Here is an 18,233-nt window from a genome sequence, read left to right as displayed (position 1 = left end):
TATGGCTCTTCCTGGGTTACAGTGTTGACTACTGAATGACATGTTATTAAATATTAACTATTAAACTCCTCCACCTATGGAATCTTACAGGTAATAGATGATAATAATAATAGATGATAATAATATAAAGAAAATTAGATTTTAGCAATCTTTTTTTCACAGTAATCTTTTTATGAAATTTAAGATAATTTAGAGACCATTATTCCCATGTGTTACTATTAATTCATTTTTTTAAAATTTTTACTGGGATAGTATGGTGGCTGTACAAAAATATAAGCCCTTATTTGCTTGGTCCTTAATTATGTATATTTATTTTTCTTGTTTTATTTACATGTCACCTCTTTGGGGCTACAAAGCACACACTGATGTTGGCATTAATTTATATTAACTGATATGTAGATATATTATCTAATAAATCATTTTGCATAGAATTTCACAATTATTGTATATGTAGGTGGACTTATTTGTGGACTACTTATACCTGCATTTAAAACTATCACGAAATCACAGATGTTGACAAGAAGTGACCTGGACAGTGTTAAAGGCAGCAAAGACTGAGTTTACTCAGCAGTGTTGACAAAGGAAGAGACTTCAGCATGGATCTGAGCCCAGCTGTGCATACAGAAAAGTAAATGTGGAAATTTATATCCAGGGGTCAGTGATTGGACAGCTTCTAAGAGGAGACCTCCAGTTCAAGGTGTCCTATACTGAACTAACAGGGCAGCATCCAGCAAAGGCTTTACCACATTCTTACATTTGTGGGTACACTATGAAAGCTGGTATTGAAGAAGTCTGGAGCTTTGATCAAGGGCTTTCCTACATCCTTCCCATTTGTAGGGTCTCTCTCCAGCATGGACTCTCTGGTGTTGAGTAAGGCTTGAACTTTGATTAAAGGCTTGCCCACATTCTGCACATTTGTACAGTTTCTGACCAGTGTGAACTCTCTGGTGCTGAATAAGCCTAGACCTTCGATCAAAGGCTTTGCCACATTCTGCACACTTGTAGGGTTTCTCACCAGTATGGAGTCTCTGGTGTTGAATAAGCCTAGACCTTCGATCAAAGGCTTTGCCACATTCTGCACACTTGTGGGGTTTCTTGCTGGTATGAACTCTTTGGTGCTGAATAGGGCTTAAGCTTTGGTCAAAGGTCTTGCCACATACCACACATTTGTGGGGTTTCTGCCCAGTGTGAATTCTCTGGTGTTGAAGAAGTCTGGAGCTTCGATCAAAGGTTTTCCCACACTCTGCACACTTGTAGGGTTTCTCCCCAGTATGACCTCTCTGGTGTCGAGTTAGGCTTGTGCTTCCAACAAAGGTTTTACCACATTTCTCACATTTATAGGGTCTCTCGCCAGTATGAAGTCTTTGGTGTTGAATAAGCCTAGACCTTCGATCAAAGGCTTTGCCACATTCTGCACACTTGTGGGGTTTCTTGCCAGTATGGAGTCTCTGGTGTTTAGTAAGTCTGCAGCCGCAGTTAAAGGCTTTGCCACACTCCTCACTTTTGTAGGGTTTCTCCCTGGTGTGCACTATCATATGCTTTGTCAGGGATGGGCCTCTACTAAAGGCTTTGCCACATTCTTTACACTTGTGGGGTGTCTCAACAGTATCAGTTTTCTGACATTCAGCGTATTTTGGATGAGACTTACAACAGCTGAGACAGAAGAAAGTGATTATTATACCAAGAAAGTGACAATTGCAGCACCCCATACAGCCAACTAGAGTAAGGAAAGACTCTAAGGTTTAAGACAAGACACAGGTAAACTTTTTTAATGGGAAAACTACACACAAATCTAGAAAAGACATGTATTCTAGTCCAATGGATTGTTCCTTAACCCATACAGATTGGGACAAATTACTGCTTTGCATTTTTAAACTTTTATTTTTATTTAAATTGCTATATACTGACAATAAACATCATGATGATTGGAAATATATATATGATAGATGACTAACTCTAGCTAATTAACCCAATAATTATAAGCATAATTTGTATAATTACCATCTTGTGCTTGCAACAGCACATATATTTTATAGCACTTTTCAAGAACACAGTATATTAACTATAATCATCACGCTATGCAGTGTATCTCCTGGACTTCTTATGACAAGTTAACTGAAGTTCTGCTGCTTTCCATCAACACCATCACAACTCTCCCCTTAGCTACCACTTCATATTTCTGAGGTCAATTTCTGTAGCTCAACATATTAACAAGATGCCAAGTTGACTATGTGTGTCTGGCTTGTTTCACTTCACTACAAGGATTGCGTTACCCATGCTGAATGACATGGCAAGAATTTTGTACCATGTCTTTATATATTCTAGTATTGATGAGAATTGGATTGAGTTCGTGTATTGAATAATGATACAGCACACCTGGCAGTGGAAATATTTCAATATACTCATTTAATTCCCTTTGGCTTCACAGCCCACCATGGAATTACTGGGTCGTGTGATTGTTCCATTCTTCTTTTTTGTGGGGCTGGAGATCCAACCCAGAGCCTCACATACGCTAGGTAAGTGCTCTGAAGCTGAACTACCTCCCTACCACTATTTCTAAGGTCTTTCATTCTGTTTTCCATGCTAACTTCACTGATCTACAGCAAGAGGGCTGTAACGGAACAGACAACACACATTAATACAGCCTAATCAGGGTAACAAAACATGAGATGGTAACCAAGCAAAAGATCTGCATTATCTAAAAATTCAAAACAAGCATGTTGAAGATTCCTGATTAGATCAACAAAACATAGAAAACTGAACCAAGACAATGAGACTATTAGCAAAGACATAAAAACTAGAAATGCTGTGGCTGAAGAATTCAATGAGAAATAATGCCTGAGAAATCCTCAAATATGAGGCAACAAAGGGACTGAAATTCAACAAGCTCAATTATCTCTCACTGGGATAAACAAGATGAGATTTAAACTAATGTGCATGAAAAGCAAAGTGTCAAAAGTCACAGAACCACCCTGAGAGCATTAGGAAAAGTAAAGTGTTATCTACAGAACTTCTCCTCCATGATTTCCAGGTGATTTCTCAGCAGAAACCTTGAAATCCAGAAAAGATCAGGAAAGTGCTGAACAAATAAAAACTACCAACCCAGAATGCTGCAGCCAGCAAACCTACTAATAATTTTGTACTACTGAGTGAAGGTGCCTGAGACACCTTTAAGTCTGCTATGCAGTTTGAGAGGTGAAAGCATAAAAAACCATCACAGATGTCTGCTGGAAGGTGGTGTACAGTGCAAGGATGGCTGTGACCCAAAGCCACTGATATAACACTGAGAGATGCAGAGAGTGATGATACAGAGCTGAATTTTACCAGTGTAAAATAACCCCTAAATTTAAAGTACTTTCATAGAACCCCCATGCTAATGACACAGACAGACCCCTGTAAGATAACAGGAAATGAGACAGGGGTCAAGGCGCATCTCTACAGAAGTGACACAAAATTAAAGCAATAAGAAAAATGAGGAAAAATAGAAAACAATTAACAAAGAGGCAATATGAATTTCTTCCCTTTCAGTAATTTCTTTAAATACAAGTGGATTCGACTCCTAATCAAAACAATAAAGTAGCTAATAACAATGAAGCTAAAAGACTCCAAATATATGCTCTCAACTGGAGATTCTTTTTACATTTAAGAACCCTAAAAGAACAGATATGTAAAGTTATATTATATAGAAAACTGATCAAAAGAGAGCAGAGTGCAGTTATAATTCTACAAAAACATATTTTAAAACAAAACTGTCATATGAGATGAAATGCTAATTTAAGTAAAAATTCTCACATCAGATAAAGGATGTCATATAAAGATAAAACTGCCACCCATTATAATAATCTAAAACCATTACTAATCTGTCTGAAGAAACATACTCTAAAAAGTGAAAAATAGAAAATAGGATTAAGAGAGAGACAGACAAAGTGACAAAGATACAGACAGAGGATGAAATCCTGAATAAACACTGAGGCACTACTTCTAAAAATCTTTCTTTTCAGCTCTAACTACACACACACGAAGCATGGGCACTTTGAATACTGACACTCGGTGCACACAGGAAAATTTCACACACACATATCCACTGTAATTCCTGAAGCACTAGGATGAGACAACTCTAGTTACTAAATACGTAAGTGGCATTAGAGCAACTTCTTAATGAGCTCATTAACAGCAAAATCTGCAGAAACACAAAGGACAGGATCAGGATAAGGACACATAAGCAGGGGTAGAGCAATCAGATTGGGCAGCGTCTGCAGGAGCAGAGGAGAATGTGGCTGTCATCATCAATGTCCTGGTAATCACTACAGGGAGAAGCCTTGGCAGATGTCACAGGAGAGGGCCATCTGTGACAGCAAAAGCGATCAACCTTGGCTTCTGAAGTCATTTCCAGAGCTACATTCACAGAGTTAAGCCTGGCTTCAGGGCCACCATCGCCAAGGCCGTGGCAGCAGGGAGGGAAGTATCGAGGGCACTGGAGGAAAGCAGGACACTGAGGCTCGATGGCAGAGAAGCCAGACACAGGAAATGCACAGCTCAGAACAGGGGGTTTAGAGAGAGAGGTCAGGCGCTTCTGGACAGGAAGTCTGCTCACCCCAGGCACCCTGAGGAAGGAAGCAGCACCTTGGCTGCAGCCAGGCTGCTGCAACAGCTCCCAGCCCTTCTACTCCCACCAGGGGGAGGAACACAGCGGATGACACATTCACCAACCAGCACAGCAGACAGTGACAATGGTGAACACTGTACAGAGAAACTCTGTAGGTGCTGGGAAGTTGCAAACCAACACACCGCCCTGATGCAGGACCTGATCTGAGATCTGTGGAACTGTGTGAGCCAGCACTACTACAAGGAACAGGGGAGAGGAGATCAGACAGCTCCCCAAACAAACACTGTCCATCACCCCCAAATATTAGCAGTGCTGTGACCACAGGACACTTGTGGTAGCCCATCACCCGTGTGCATCACTGCATGAATCTCAAACACCTGCTTCAGGATGCCGAGGGGCCACCAAGTTTGTGCAGTGGGAGCGATGCTGTGGGGACAGTCAATGAGAGAGAGCCATGGCAGAAGACAGAATGGTGCTCTAAGCAGATGGGGTGGGGGTGGGGGGGACTGTAGAGGCAACTGCAGGATTTGCCAGGCAGGGAAAGGAGTGGGGACTAAGGAGAACTAGGTGGAAGTCAGGGAGGAGTGGACACTGGTGGCAGCTGCACCACTCCCTTCTCTTCCTGAATGATTGAGGTGGCAGGACCTGGGGCTAAAGGCAAAGGGTCACAGCAACTGTTCCCGGGGTGCGGCCCTCTGGATGGACAAGACTCCTGCTCACACAGGACACAGCAAGCCACAGGGTGGGGTGGCATGTGTGCGTGCGTGTCAGAGACCTGGGAGTGAACTCAAGTCTGCACCTCAAATGCAACTGTGAGGATGCTTTGACTGTGTATTTTTGCAACCCATGAGTTTCTTTTGTGCGTCTTCTCTTTTCTTGCACTCTTTTTTATCCATCCTCTTCTCTTCTCATCCCTTTTTCTCTCTTCCTCCCTCCATTCATCTGGCAAATATAGTAGGTGACAGTAAGAATGAAGCAGTGCTTTCGGCTTCATAGTATCTTCCAGGGCAAGTCAGGGCAGCGCTCACCAAAACTGTACCTACAGGCTCCAAACTCAAGCCAATCTAGTCTGACCTTTTCACAGTTCCCTTAACCTCCAAGTACACCGCCCGGGTCCCTTCATCTTCTTCCACAAACATTCTCTCAAGCCTGCACACCAGCCCTTCACTCCAACAATAATAATTCCAACAGATTTCAACTGTTTCTCATCTACTGACTTTCTCTTTTATTTCCTTTTTTCTTTCCCCTCCATCTACACCTCAACGTACTTGTTAGTAATGCTACATTAGTCTGTCTGAGGCATTAGTCTGTTTGAGGTTGAAGTTGTTAAAACCTTTTAACACATGATTACCTATGGTTGGATCCATTTGATGATATATAACTGGTAAGGATCAATGATTGTGTCTGATACTATTATAAACTAAGTAGGCTTAGAGGTAGATAAATATCCAAATGTAACCAAAGCCAAGATTGCATCACTGGAATTTACATATCAACTAAACAGATCTCTAAACCAGCAGCAAAGCTGCCTAATTAATCCTGAAGCCTTAGCACATCAAAATATGGGCCAACAAGGTGATAAATGCACCCCAAACTCCTGACCTCCCAAAAGCTGCTCCAAAGGGCATCAATGGGAAACAAATGAAATATCAATAGGTTGAATTATAAGAAGCCATAAAAGAAAAAAAAAAGAAAAACATTAATAACAGCTCTAGAAGGCAGAACTGATGTACTCAGAGCTACCTTAAATAGTTCAAAGAGCAAAACGAAAGACAATAGGACAAGGACAATAGACAAAGGAAATAGGGAGACAGGTCTCTTACAGATGGAAAATGAGGATGCAGGGTGGACTGGGGTGGAAAGAAAAGGGCAAGAGGAAATGAACAGTTGTGTTACTGCCCACGAAGCACCTCCCCATGATGAATGTAATTATGTACAGCATATATGTACTAAGAAACATTAAAAATGCTTGTGTGTGCTGCTTCACCCACTCCTTCCTACCTGGAGGTGTGGCTGCTCTCTTTTGTGTCTGTAAAGTCCAAGGATCTTTGCTTTGCTCCAAACAAATGATCAGATGGGGCTTAGAGACAGCGAGACCTGTTTTGTACCAAATGGAACATGACACAAGTTGAGATTCTCCAACAACTATTAAAATGCTTCGAGAAAGACAGCATGGAAAATTCTAGAAAATTATTTCTCTAAATGCTATTTTCCAAAAGAGCTATTAGATTATACAGCAAGCATTTCACTTTGACATCCTGAGCTTAACTTTCAACTACTACTAAATCAAAGCCATGGGACAGAGAATGGCCTTTAAGATATAGGTCACAACATGTGCCAGTGAACTTGCAAAAAGACCACTAATCTAGCATAAGGGGTGCATGACACCTCAAGAAATGGGGCAGGTTACACACCAAAATGAACAGCATGAACATCCTGTCTATATCAAGCAACTTCTATTTTCTTTGAGAACTGGAATCTAAAATTCATTTACTAAAAGCAGAAGCTCCCAAGAGATGTTTCCAAAGGGAAGGAAATTAAATGTCAATAGTGAATCAGGACCTCTGCTGGGAATCTTCTCACCCAAGGAGGAAATGTTTCTGTAGTTCTCTAACATCACATCCCTATGCAGAGTTCTCTGAGCAGGGTCCAGGCGTTCCCACTCCTCCAGAGAGAAATTAATGACCACATCTCTGAATGTCAACAGCACCTGAAAAAAAAAAGAAAAGAAATAGCACACTGACCATGCAGTCACTGACAGAGCTCTTCATTGGACCAGTGTGAAATGAGAGATTGGCTTCTGACACAAATGAGACCCTAATTATTCAATAAAACACTTTAAAAACCCAGTCATGTTCTCTAAGATATTATCTAAATCTCAGTAGAGTGTATGTAAAAGACCCATGAAACCAGAGTAGACACGACACTTTTGAGAAAATATAAAGTATAAACTTAAGGCTCCAATGCAAGGTAATACACTTTTTAGTGTGGTATTTATATTAAACAAGATAATCTATGTCTATTACTCAGGTGGAAAAGTCATGGTGAGTCAGAAAGGTATTTCCAAATTTTATTGCTATAGCCCAGACTTAGAGATATTGTTAAATGCAGGTTGGATTGCTCTGGGGTGGGGCCTGAATTTCTGAATACACAGCAAGCTCAGTAGCAATGCAAGGTCAGTGGTCTGGAAGACACTCTTGAATAGGTAAAGAGGCAGAGCATCATGTAAGAATTCATAAGTAAGTGTACCTGAACCTTATGAAATGTATAGGATTTAATAACACAATGAGTACAACAATGTTTTTGAACATAACAGAATTCTAATTGTTTTCATAACAATGCAGAGATACAAGAAAATCTATAATAACAGTAACAGCATCATTTTTTCTTTTTCTTTTTTCTTTTTCTGGTGGCTACCAGGAATTGAACTCAGGACCTTGCACTTGCCAGGCAGGTGCTGTGCCACTGAGCTAAATCCCCAGGCCCGTTTTTCCTCTTTGACAATGTTTTGTTAAACATCCTGTAAATGATAGAGCCATAGTTATATACACAAATTTATTTTATAAAAGGAACACATAGTCCAAAAGAACATGTCAATGATAAAAGGTTCTTCCGGGTCTTCATAACTGGGATGAAGAATGGAAACATAATAACATGGTAGTGATACAAAATTGATCAAGTGTTGTTTTATGCATACATAAAAATGTTAACCATACAATAAAAACAGTATCTTTGATGTCAATGAAATAAAGAAATATAATCAATTACATGAAACTTAAAAGTTTATTTGGGTATGAGGCTTTATTGAGACACTATAAAGACACTAAATTTAAGGACAGAAGTTAAAATGAAAGCTGTAGCTGGGCATGGTGGTATATGCGTATCAGCTCAGCACTCAGGAGGTGGAGGCAGAAGGATCACCATGATTGCGAGGCTAGCCTGGGCTACTTAGTGAGTTGAAGGCCAGTCTAAACTACATTGTGAGACCCTGTCTCAAAAAAAAAAAAAAATACATTTTAAGTTTGATGGTTTACTGAACATTTTACTTTCATTTATGATTTGAGTTATAATTCTGAAATTTAAGACTCTGAAATATGTTTTTCTTACTTTCTTTTGCTGAGTATAATAGGAAGTAATAAAGAGGTGTAGGTGCCATGAAAGTGGGATAAAATTAAAACTTAAAGACTAAGTAATGCACCAGTATCTTCAATAAACCAATGTAAGAGCCTGCACTGTCAGAAGCACACTACAAGAGAAGTTTAAAAGAAAACAGCTTCCACATTAAATGACGATTCACGCAGGTTATTAACTACTGATAAAGAAGAAACCAGTTAACTTTATACTGCAGAATCTGGCTGACAGCATTTTAACCAAGAGAACAAAGTTAAATCAGCCATAAGAGGACAAACGGGGATTCAGTGTGAGTGCACAGAAATGCTGTGATGTTAGTGGCTAAAACCAAACAAAAAAGAGAAGCATGATCTCAATCTCCTGGTAAAGAGCGTCACGTAAAGTTCCAGCTGTGCATGTCTCCTACAGTCCGTGAAAGCAGAGAGAATAACTTGTGATTTCTTCCCTTTTCAGAACTTCCCGAGTTATTCTGGGCAAATGAACACTCGTCCTGTTTAAATGTGAATCGCGTTCATTCCTGTGTGAACCCAGCTGTCCGGGAGCATCATCGGGAAGGAAGAAAAACACTGCGCGTTTCCTTCCTGCAGCGATATTCAAAGGTCCTTCCAACCCTCAGCGGGTGTCCAGATACCAACCTCTTCCAGGCTCATTCTCAGAAAGAAATCATTTCCGATACCGAAGGTTAGTTATTCAGCCCAAGAACTGTGTGTGGTAGCAAAAGACCGAAATGGAAGAAGGGAGGGAAGGCTCCGAATGTACAGGAGAATGTAGAGGAGTTAACTCAGTATCCTAAGAACAAATGTAAATAAGCTGGCTGGGAAAACCTCTGCTAAGCAAGAGGATGAAAGCCAGAGTGGTCAGCTGTGCTCATTCTAAGGGTCTGAAGGCCCTGTCCTGCAACACATTTACCTGAGAAAAAGCCATTTCTTCCTTCTCTTCGCTGGGGATCCCCCTCAGGACAGAGGAGTCCTGTAACCAAAGCTGCACTAGAATCTGCCCGTGGAGACCTCAGAGCACACGGCTTCAAGGTCCTCCCTGCAGCGGCCTGAGGTTGGGGGAAGTTTACAAGGGCCTCTCTACCGCTTATCTTTGTTCACACAGTTTTAAATAAGAAAGTTTCCCGTGTAAAGAGTCCAGTGAAGATAATGAAAGAAACTCAGTTTTCATGTCTGAAGGAGGTATCAACCTTGTAAGGTATGCTGCATTTCCTCTCTCCAGAGGAAAAGTCAAACTATCTCCCCTTTTAAGTAACACATACACCAGTTTATTGACATTTCCACGTTAAGAAAGAACCACACAAAACAGTAAGTCACATGTGAACGTGTATAGGATCTGACAAGTACTGTCCTACAGGATTTCGTATTAATCTCCAATGTCCAGATATGGGGATAGAGGACAGACTGTTAGGAATGTTTTAAAAAAAGAAACTGAAACTCATTAGCTCATCTACTACTCATTTTTGAGAAAATGTACTCACTTTTCAAGAACCTTAATGGAAGGGAGATTCCGCTCCTCACAAAACTAAGCCCCGGAAATTCACCTGAAATCTCCTCCTGGATATGAACACAACATGAGCCACAGTAATTTGGGAGAGAAAAATGGCGCATGATATACTACAGAGCTATAGTAACAAAAACAAAGAATAGAAAGCCAGGGGATGGGGCATGAGGAGGTGTACCCCGAAAAATAAGTAATAAAGCATGTGGGGACCAGCCATATTCGAGGTCTTTATACTGACCGTTCATATTTTAGGCCTTTGTCCAGTCTTACAGCTAGTATTAAATGCCCCTTTTATACAGATGTCATGTACACATGGTACAGCACATGTAAACATGTGTTGCAAAGAAAACATGTTGAAATTATGAGAAAACAAAAATTTACAAAGGCACAAAAAATTCATAACATATAGAATGAATGCAGATGGCAAAACTCATTGTGATAAAGACCATTGTACACAAATGTAATCTATAATATACTACAGTTTTCAACAAGCTTTTTTAAAAATTAATTTTATTGGTACACATTTGACACACATAATAACACCCATCCTATTGTAGCAAATTCAACAAGCTTTCTTTGTAATTTTTTTAAAGCTTTCATTTTAGTAGATGGTACCAAAACATGAAAAAGAAAAATTATCTAGGAAGTTAAAGACATACAGTAAAACCATCAGTTGCAAGTAACAAATATGTCTAATAAATTTTAACCTGATGAACGAGCAGCATCTTGCAGTATGAGCAGTATGTGATGCTGAACAGCACATGCTCACAACGGAGCCAATGACCCATCTCTGTCTCTCTCTCATTTTTGGGTTATGGATGATCAACTCCTGAAATCAAGAGGTTATGGAGGAGATCTCTTCTGCAGAGGAGGAGAAAAAGGCAGAGGATTTCCTCACTTCAAACGAGATTAGCAAGATGTGTAAAATGTGCAAAATAGTGTAAAATATTGTAGAGAAGCACCACCTGCCTAAAGCTGTAGCAGTGTGAGTGATGAATCTGTTTAACTCCAGTGCAAAGTCGAATTTCTGCAAAACTTTTCAAAGGAGCCAAAAGCAAGTGCCATTGGATAGGTTCCTCATTAAAGTTGCACAAAACGAAAAAGATTCCACTGAGCTAATAAACAGCAGTGATTCTGTTAGTGATAATGAAAGGTGTCTCACACAAAACCCTCTACTCCCGTCTTCTTTAACCAGCCATGAAAGTTTTCAAAGATAAGTGCAGGTTAATTTAGTTTTCTTCATATTTTATATTATATGAGAGTATTGTAATCACTTTTACTTTTATTTATTAAACATTTTATCCTTTAAGGGATGGTATCTGAAATCGAACTCAGGACCTTGCACTTGCCAAGTAGGTGCTGCACCACTGAGCTATATCCCTGGCCCTGTAATCATTATTACATAAATAGTATTTTGGAGCTTGTGGAACGAATCATTTGAGTTTCTATTATTTCTTGTGGGGAAATCTGCTTTTATATACAAGTGCTTTGAATGACAAGCATGTTTCCAGAACAAATTATGCTCACAAACCAATGTTTCCCCGTATATGGAATCACCCAAAGAACTTCTAAATTTTAAGAGTAACAATAACTACCATTATTGACACTAATGTAGGTTATAAAACTATAGCACTACAAAAAATAAAGACTAAGAAATTAAAACAGAAAAACACTAATAGATGAATCACATGGATGTAAGAACTGTCTCAATTGTTAAGAGCAAAAGGCAAAAGGTATATATACCCATATATATCAAAGATAACATTTATTATAAAGGAATTAAATAGTCCCATCCGTTCCTGGCACCAAGGAACAGATGTATGGAACACAAGTTTTGCACAGGATGGAGGAGTGGAGTGGTGGTGCAGGATGATTCAAGTGCATTACATTCATTCTGCACCTTATTTCTACTATTCCTACATTATACTATATCATAAAATAATCACACATCTCATCATAATACAGAATCAGTGTTTTTCTGTAACTAAATGGTCCCATGTGGGGGAAATGAGATATGTGTCTTAATTATATTCACATTTCAGGAGAAAATACCTGACACCTACAAGTTAGAGGAGGAAAGGTTTATTTCGCTCATAGTCAGCTGGCTCCAAGGCAGGGCAGCGTGGCAGAGGAGAATCAGCTCATAGCACAGCTGGAAGCAGAGCTAAATCAAGGGAGGAGGAGGGGATACACTGTTCCAGGCCAGGTCCTGTGACTCACCTCTGCCCACCAGCTTCACCTCCCAACATCACATTCATCAACAAAACCCATCCAGTGATGAGAATCACACACCCATGATCCAAGCTCCTCCAAAAGCCACACCTGTGAGCACACAAGGATTTCAGAGGTTGCCTAAATTCAAACCATAACAAGTGACACTCAAAGGGTGCTGCTATATCCAGTCCACTAAGTAATTTCATTGCAGAAGACTCTGCTTTTCAGGGACAGGAGGATGGAAATGGAGCTGGCTTCTCAGTGCTTTTGTGGTGAGCTCAGAGTATTCCACCTTGACTTTAATCCAGAACATATGAAGATTTTTTTTTTTTTTTGGTCTTTTTCTTTTTCATCGGTACCAGGGATCGAACTCACGACCACACATTTGCAAGGCAGGTGCTTATGCCGCTGAGCTAAATCCCCAGCCCGAACATATGAAGATTTGAAGTTGTCTCAAACATACAGTACTTTTAAGGCCACTGTTAAGATTTTTCCTCAAGCAGTTGATCTTTTTTAGCACAGAACCTGGCTTATTCACAAATGGGTTACAGAGCCACTCCTCTCCAGTTTAGGGGTCTGTTGTGTTCAAACTCTTGAAGGATGAGATGGGTAATCATGAACCAAATCTCCCAAAATCTCTGCTAAAATTTTAAACAACAAAAATCCCAGTGTTTACTCTTCAGTCCTATAATTCTTTTGACTTTGAATGCAGCCACTTATCTGCCAACTAGAATACAGATGTCACTCTCCCGTGAAGTGATACGTGGATTTTGTTGAGGAGGTTCACATGTCATACAAGTAGGTAAGTTTTGTGACCCATTCCGCGTCACTGAAATGTGCTAGCAGTGGTGACAGTCTTCTTAGAAGACATCTCTGGAATGGCTCTTGTAACTCAAGTTCTGTCTGGTGATTTACCTTTAGGAAGCCACCTCACTTCTGTGTATCTGGAAGGCATTTACATTCTGTGTTCATCTCTTCAAAGAACTACAGGAAGGAGACCGGGAGAACATGGCGGACAGACAACAGCAACTACCGGAGGCTCTCTGAAAGGCTCGGCTCAGAGGCCAGGAATGATGCGGACTAAGGAGACACGAACCGGTAGAGATATGCTCTGCTGACTCAGGAACGAACTGGGCTGAAAGAAACCAACTTAGAATACAGTCCTGGCGCTAAAATAGGAACAGAAAAGACTCGGTGTGGAGGCTCGACCCCGCGCCATTGGAAACTGCGATTTGGGTTTCCCGCCGCCCGGCGGCTGGCTGCCTCCACAAGCGGCTCGGCAAGGAGAGACGCACAGAAGCTCTGGGAACGGGAGTCTGCAAACGGAGTCGAAAACAGGACGGACAAGGAGGTGTACATGAAAACTGACTGGTGGCGAGGTGGGTGAGAGAAACTGACCCCCTACCACAGTTTGACTCCAGCGGAGGACTTTCTGGGCTCAGGCAGTCCTGTAAGAGCAGGGCGCGGTGGCGACTCCAGCCACATATTCCCCTCTCGGACGGGATTGGTGAAAAGTGCCTGGCCTGCGTGACGCTGCTGGCAGACTCCCTAGGCTGGCCTAACCCAGATCCCAGAGCCTGATGGTGGCCCGGAGGAGCGACTGACTCCCGCGTAGGCTGCCTCCTCCGCAACTCCCTGGTGCACAGCGGTGGGCGGGAACAACTAGCTAGCGCAATTTGATCAGGCTGTGGCTGACAGGCAGGGAAGCCAGGCCTCCTATGTAAGCTTGCATTTTATAAGGAACAGAAAATATGGGGAAGGAAAGCAACAAGAAAGGCTCCTCGGCCCCCAATTCTGAGAAACAGGCAATAGTGGACACCGCACCAATATACATTAAGCGCCATATAGAGAGCCTCATAGACCAATTCAGGAATGAAGTTATCAACGACCTGAAGCTAGAAGTATGCAGAATAGTTAGAGAAATGCTAAGCACCACCCAGGAAAAAACAGATGGTGGTATGGAAGAACAGAAAAAGAGGGGAGAATTGCTTGATGGAGAAAACAGAGAAAGCATTGAGTATGTGAAGCAGGTTCAAAGGGACTATCAAGAAATTAAGAAGTCTATCCAAGACTGGCATAACAGCTTGAAAGAAACTAAGGACAGACTATCTGAACTGGAGGGCAGACTTGTAATATGGGAGAATGAAATGAAAAACTTCTTAAAAATAACAAAGAAACAAACAGCAATAATACAAAGACAAGAAGATGATAAGAGGAGCCATAACTTAAGGATTAAGAACATAAAAGAAGAAGTAGGGACACAAACAAGTGAACTACAAAAGCTACTCACAGAAATAATCCAGGAGAATTTTCCTAATTTAGCAAAAGGTAAAGATACTCAGATGTATGAGGCATACAGGACCCCAGCTACCTACAACCCTAACAGAGAAACACCCAGGCATATAATAATAAAAATTCCAGAAATTCAATACAAGAACAGAATATTAAAAGCTGTAAGAGACAAGAAACAGATCACTTACAAGGGAACACCCATCAGAATTACAGCAGATTTCTCTTCACAAACCATCAAATCACGAAGAGCATGGGGGGGAAATAATTCAAGCTTTGAAAGATAATAATCTCCAGCCAAGATTGAGATATCCTGCACAACTGTCCCTGGAAATTGATGGAAAAACGAGGTGCTTCCAGGATAAAGAGGAACTGGGGGAATTTGCAACCACCAATTCAACCCTACAGAAAGTATTGCAGGATATTCTAAAAAAAGAAAAATACAAAGAACCCAGAAATAGTGGCAGGGAGGCCACAACGAATGGAGCAGAGAACAAAATGAAGAAGACAAACTGACAGCTACTGACAGAAAAAGAGCTCAACAGAAATGAGACAGAGAAGATTGGATGATAGGAACAGCTATTTTGGAGAAAATGACATCTTAATAGGTAATACTGATTTAGTACCATCTTGTTTTGAAGTCTCATGTAGCTTTTGTTCTTCTGTCTCCAATGGTCTAAACAGGTTGTATCTTATTGGATTTTATTATGTACAATAGTATAAGCAAAAACCTTTTAAAGACAAGGAGACTATACAGAAACCATTGTTCATTTTCTGTTAGTCGATTCTAAATACTCTATAATGCTGTCATTCTCTTAAATGGTTTTACATTGTTTTGATATACTTAATGCTACAGTATACGAAGTTGTACTCAAGGACTTCAAGGAAAGAGTCAATATGGTAACTACTTTTGGGTCGGAAATATCTGGTGGTGAAACACTATTCTGCTTAAATGGTTATGTTTTGATCTGCCCTGTTTCACTGTTATGCCCTCTTTTTTCTCAATCTCCACTCCATTATTTACTTTTTTATTTTTATCCGTTTAATTAAAGGGAAAAAAATAGCAGGATATAATATAGTAACCCACTTTGACTTTCTATTATCTCGATTTGAAGCCCTGTATTACTCTCACCATCTTGTTTTTAACTGATGTTCCCCTATTCTGTTTTGCTGGATAGTATCAGGTTCGAAAGTTTAGGCATCAGCTGAGAAGATAATGAGATTCATTATAACGCCCATTCTCGTTGACTTTTATCTACTTTTGAAGACCTACAATGTCTCCAATGTTTTGGTTTTGTCGGTTTTGTTCTTTACTGTTTTGTTCAATTGTATTACAACTAATGATAAAGGCAATTCTATTAGAGATAGCGGGAGGCATTATGGTAACCATTGTTGATCACCTTGTATTATGTTTTTATATTATCTATTATGTCCACCCTTTTGACTTGACCGATTCTGTCCTGTTATGTCTCATTTGGTTTTACTCTCTTCCAAAAAAGCAATAAGAACCGTGGGAGCAATGAAACCCAAAATGTGTAATAGTCATTGTACAAAAGAGAGGAAAAGAAAGTGCTCTAAACTATATAACTGCATGTATATTTAAGTGTATAAGATAGAAAATGATATCACAGAGTTTTATTGGATCATTGAACAGAACTGTTTGCAGTATCATTGTTGGAATGTCCACTCTACAAGCTTTAATTTTGTGACTTGAACAATTATTTCTAAGATGGCAATATGTAATCCATTAACTAGTGATTTCCTACTGCGCATTTTTTCTTCTGTAAATCTGTATAACTTGTACCCCTTCACTGTTTTTTCTTTTCTTTTCTCCTTAAAAAAAAAAAAGAACTACAGGAAGAGATGCAAGTTAAGGGCACATATTTTAATGTGGTTGGTAATTTCAATCACCTCCTGTAAAATGTTAAGTTCAGATGATAGTTTTTCACTACCAGCATTCTATGACTGGCAGAGTGGGTAGAGCTACATATAGATTGATCTTGTTGACCTAAGCAGCGAAGCCAGAAGTCATCCAGTCACAGCACTGCTCCATCTGAGCATACACGGACACAAAATGACCAATTCAGTTCTCCTGGTATGGACTTATTCAAAGACTTAAATAGTATTGGCTGGCAAGAAAAATGCACATAATGTATCTTCATGCACATCCTTCTCAATAACAAATCATACAAATCACTGTGGCAAATAGATGTGTCAACCTGGATTGTGTACCACAGTGACTCATCAATCCTCTAACAACTGTGCCTCAATATCCTTTGCTACCTCATCATTTTATCCAGCTGTGGTACTTCACACGAGGTTACTGGGGTAACAGTAATAGGTACCACGGTATATCTTGTTATCTTCACAGTAGTAGTTCTTTCAGTCAGGTATAGCAAAATAAAACGAAATACAGAACATTATAGAACTTATCAAAACAGAATATTGAATAGAGCAATACCATTAATCAGAATAAGGCAAAACAGTAGTAAAAATATTTGCCTTCAAAGAGACAGTAGAAGGAAATCCCCTTTATTTGCTATATTGCATATGGTCAACTTCCCAAGAGATGCTCAGCTCTCTGGCTCCCATTTTCTAACGGGGTTGAGGGGTGGGATGTTTGATTCTTAGCCCGTGCGCCAGTAGGCTCGTTACAGCTTAACAAGGAGGCGAGCTGGTTGTTTGGTTTCCCAATGCCCTAAGTTCCTACATGGTGCGGATCTCGGGAGACGCTGTTGGTTTTCACCCTGGAGCGGCCATAGCCAAAAGATTCTTAAGACTGCCAACAAAGGGGCTGGTGTGAAGTTCTGTACCAATTTCACTACACTGTCTAAATTGGCTTTGTTCCATCTTGTTCTGTTGTATTTACTACCTTCAAAATAATAAAGAAAAATTTTTTAAAAAGAATCTATTGTTGTTTTGTCATTGAGTCTTTCCCCTCTTCCAAAGCAGCTTTCCAGTGATATTTGTCTCTTACTCAATTTGTCAAGAATTAGCTATGGGCTTCCCAAACTGCGACTGAGACAAGTACACAGTAAAGGAAAAATAGGCACAGGTGCAAGTGGTAAATAAAATAATGGGTAGACCCCCACAGCGAAAAAGTATCAGATTCTAACTTAAAGTTCCTACCAGAAACAGTTTGTCACTTGCTGCTCACTGATAGGGTTTGATAAGCCTTCAGGCAATTGAATTATCATGGTCTCTGTGCAGTCAGCCCTCTCTAACACTTAGCTATCTTAGTAGCTGTTTCCCAATGCTAGCATCACTGCTTCAGCTCTACCTCAGATCATCAGGTGTTAAGACTCTCACAAGGAGCATATAAACTTGATGCCTACCATACGCAAATCACAGAAGGGTTTTCCTTCCTATGAGAATGTGATGCAGTCACTGACAGGAGGCAGAGCTCAGGAATAATGTGGGTGGTTGGAGAGTGGCTGTAATTACAAATGAAACATTGCTGATTTTCTACCTGTTCACTTCCTGTTGTATGCCC

The 18,233-nt window shown here is 40.3% G+C and overlaps 2 protein-coding genes across 2 annotated transcripts in view; both read right to left on the bottom strand.

Moving 5' to 3' along the window:
* Positions 1 to 541: 541 nt before the first annotated feature.
* Positions 542 to 5,745, bottom strand: LOC134473440 (zinc finger protein 79-like). Its single transcript, XM_063237583.1, has 2 exons — positions 5,681 to 5,745; positions 542 to 1,653 (listed from the first exon to the last, which is right to left on the bottom strand). The coding sequence occupies exons 1-2, from the start codon at positions 5,743 to 5,745 to the stop codon at positions 768 to 770; spliced, it is 951 nt and encodes a 316-aa protein (XP_063093653.1). The 3' UTR covers positions 542 to 767.
* Positions 5,113 to 18,233, bottom strand: part of LOC111756774 (zinc finger protein 679-like) — a 29,708-nt gene continuing 16,587 nt past the window's right edge. Inside the window, exons 2-3 of the mRNA XM_023565077.2 lie at positions 7,190 to 7,316; positions 5,113 to 6,703 (exon numbers count right to left, since the gene is read on the bottom strand). Coding sequence (XP_023420845.2) covers positions 6,426 to 6,703; positions 7,190 to 7,316 — 405 coding nt within the window. The 3' untranslated portion in view covers positions 5,113 to 6,425. The remainder of the gene's footprint in view (positions 6,704 to 7,189; positions 7,317 to 18,233) is intronic.

The sequence above is a fragment of the Cavia porcellus genome, unplaced genomic scaffold (assembly GCF_034190915.1).
Source record: "Cavia porcellus strain 051 isolate PalLab524CR breed Dunkin Hartley unplaced genomic scaffold, mCavPor4.1 scaffold_27, whole genome shotgun sequence".
In the NCBI taxonomy this organism is placed as follows: Eukaryota; Metazoa; Chordata; class Mammalia; order Rodentia; family Caviidae; genus Cavia; species Cavia porcellus.
The sequence above is the reverse complement of the archived record's forward strand: the minus strand, read 5'-3'. Positions and strand labels throughout refer to the sequence as shown.

What these genes read in the sequence shown, in the direction of transcription:
- LOC134473440 (XM_063237583.1), bottom strand. Translation starts at nt 5,745, where the DNA reads ATGTTTGTGGAAGAAGATGAAGGGACCCGGGCGGTGTACTTGGAGGTT. An exon ending in GTTAAGGGAACTGTGAAAAG is followed by an intron (nt 1,654 to 5,680) that starts GTCAGACTAGAT and finishes CTTCTGTCTCAG; the next exon opens with CTGTTGTAAGTCTCATCCAA.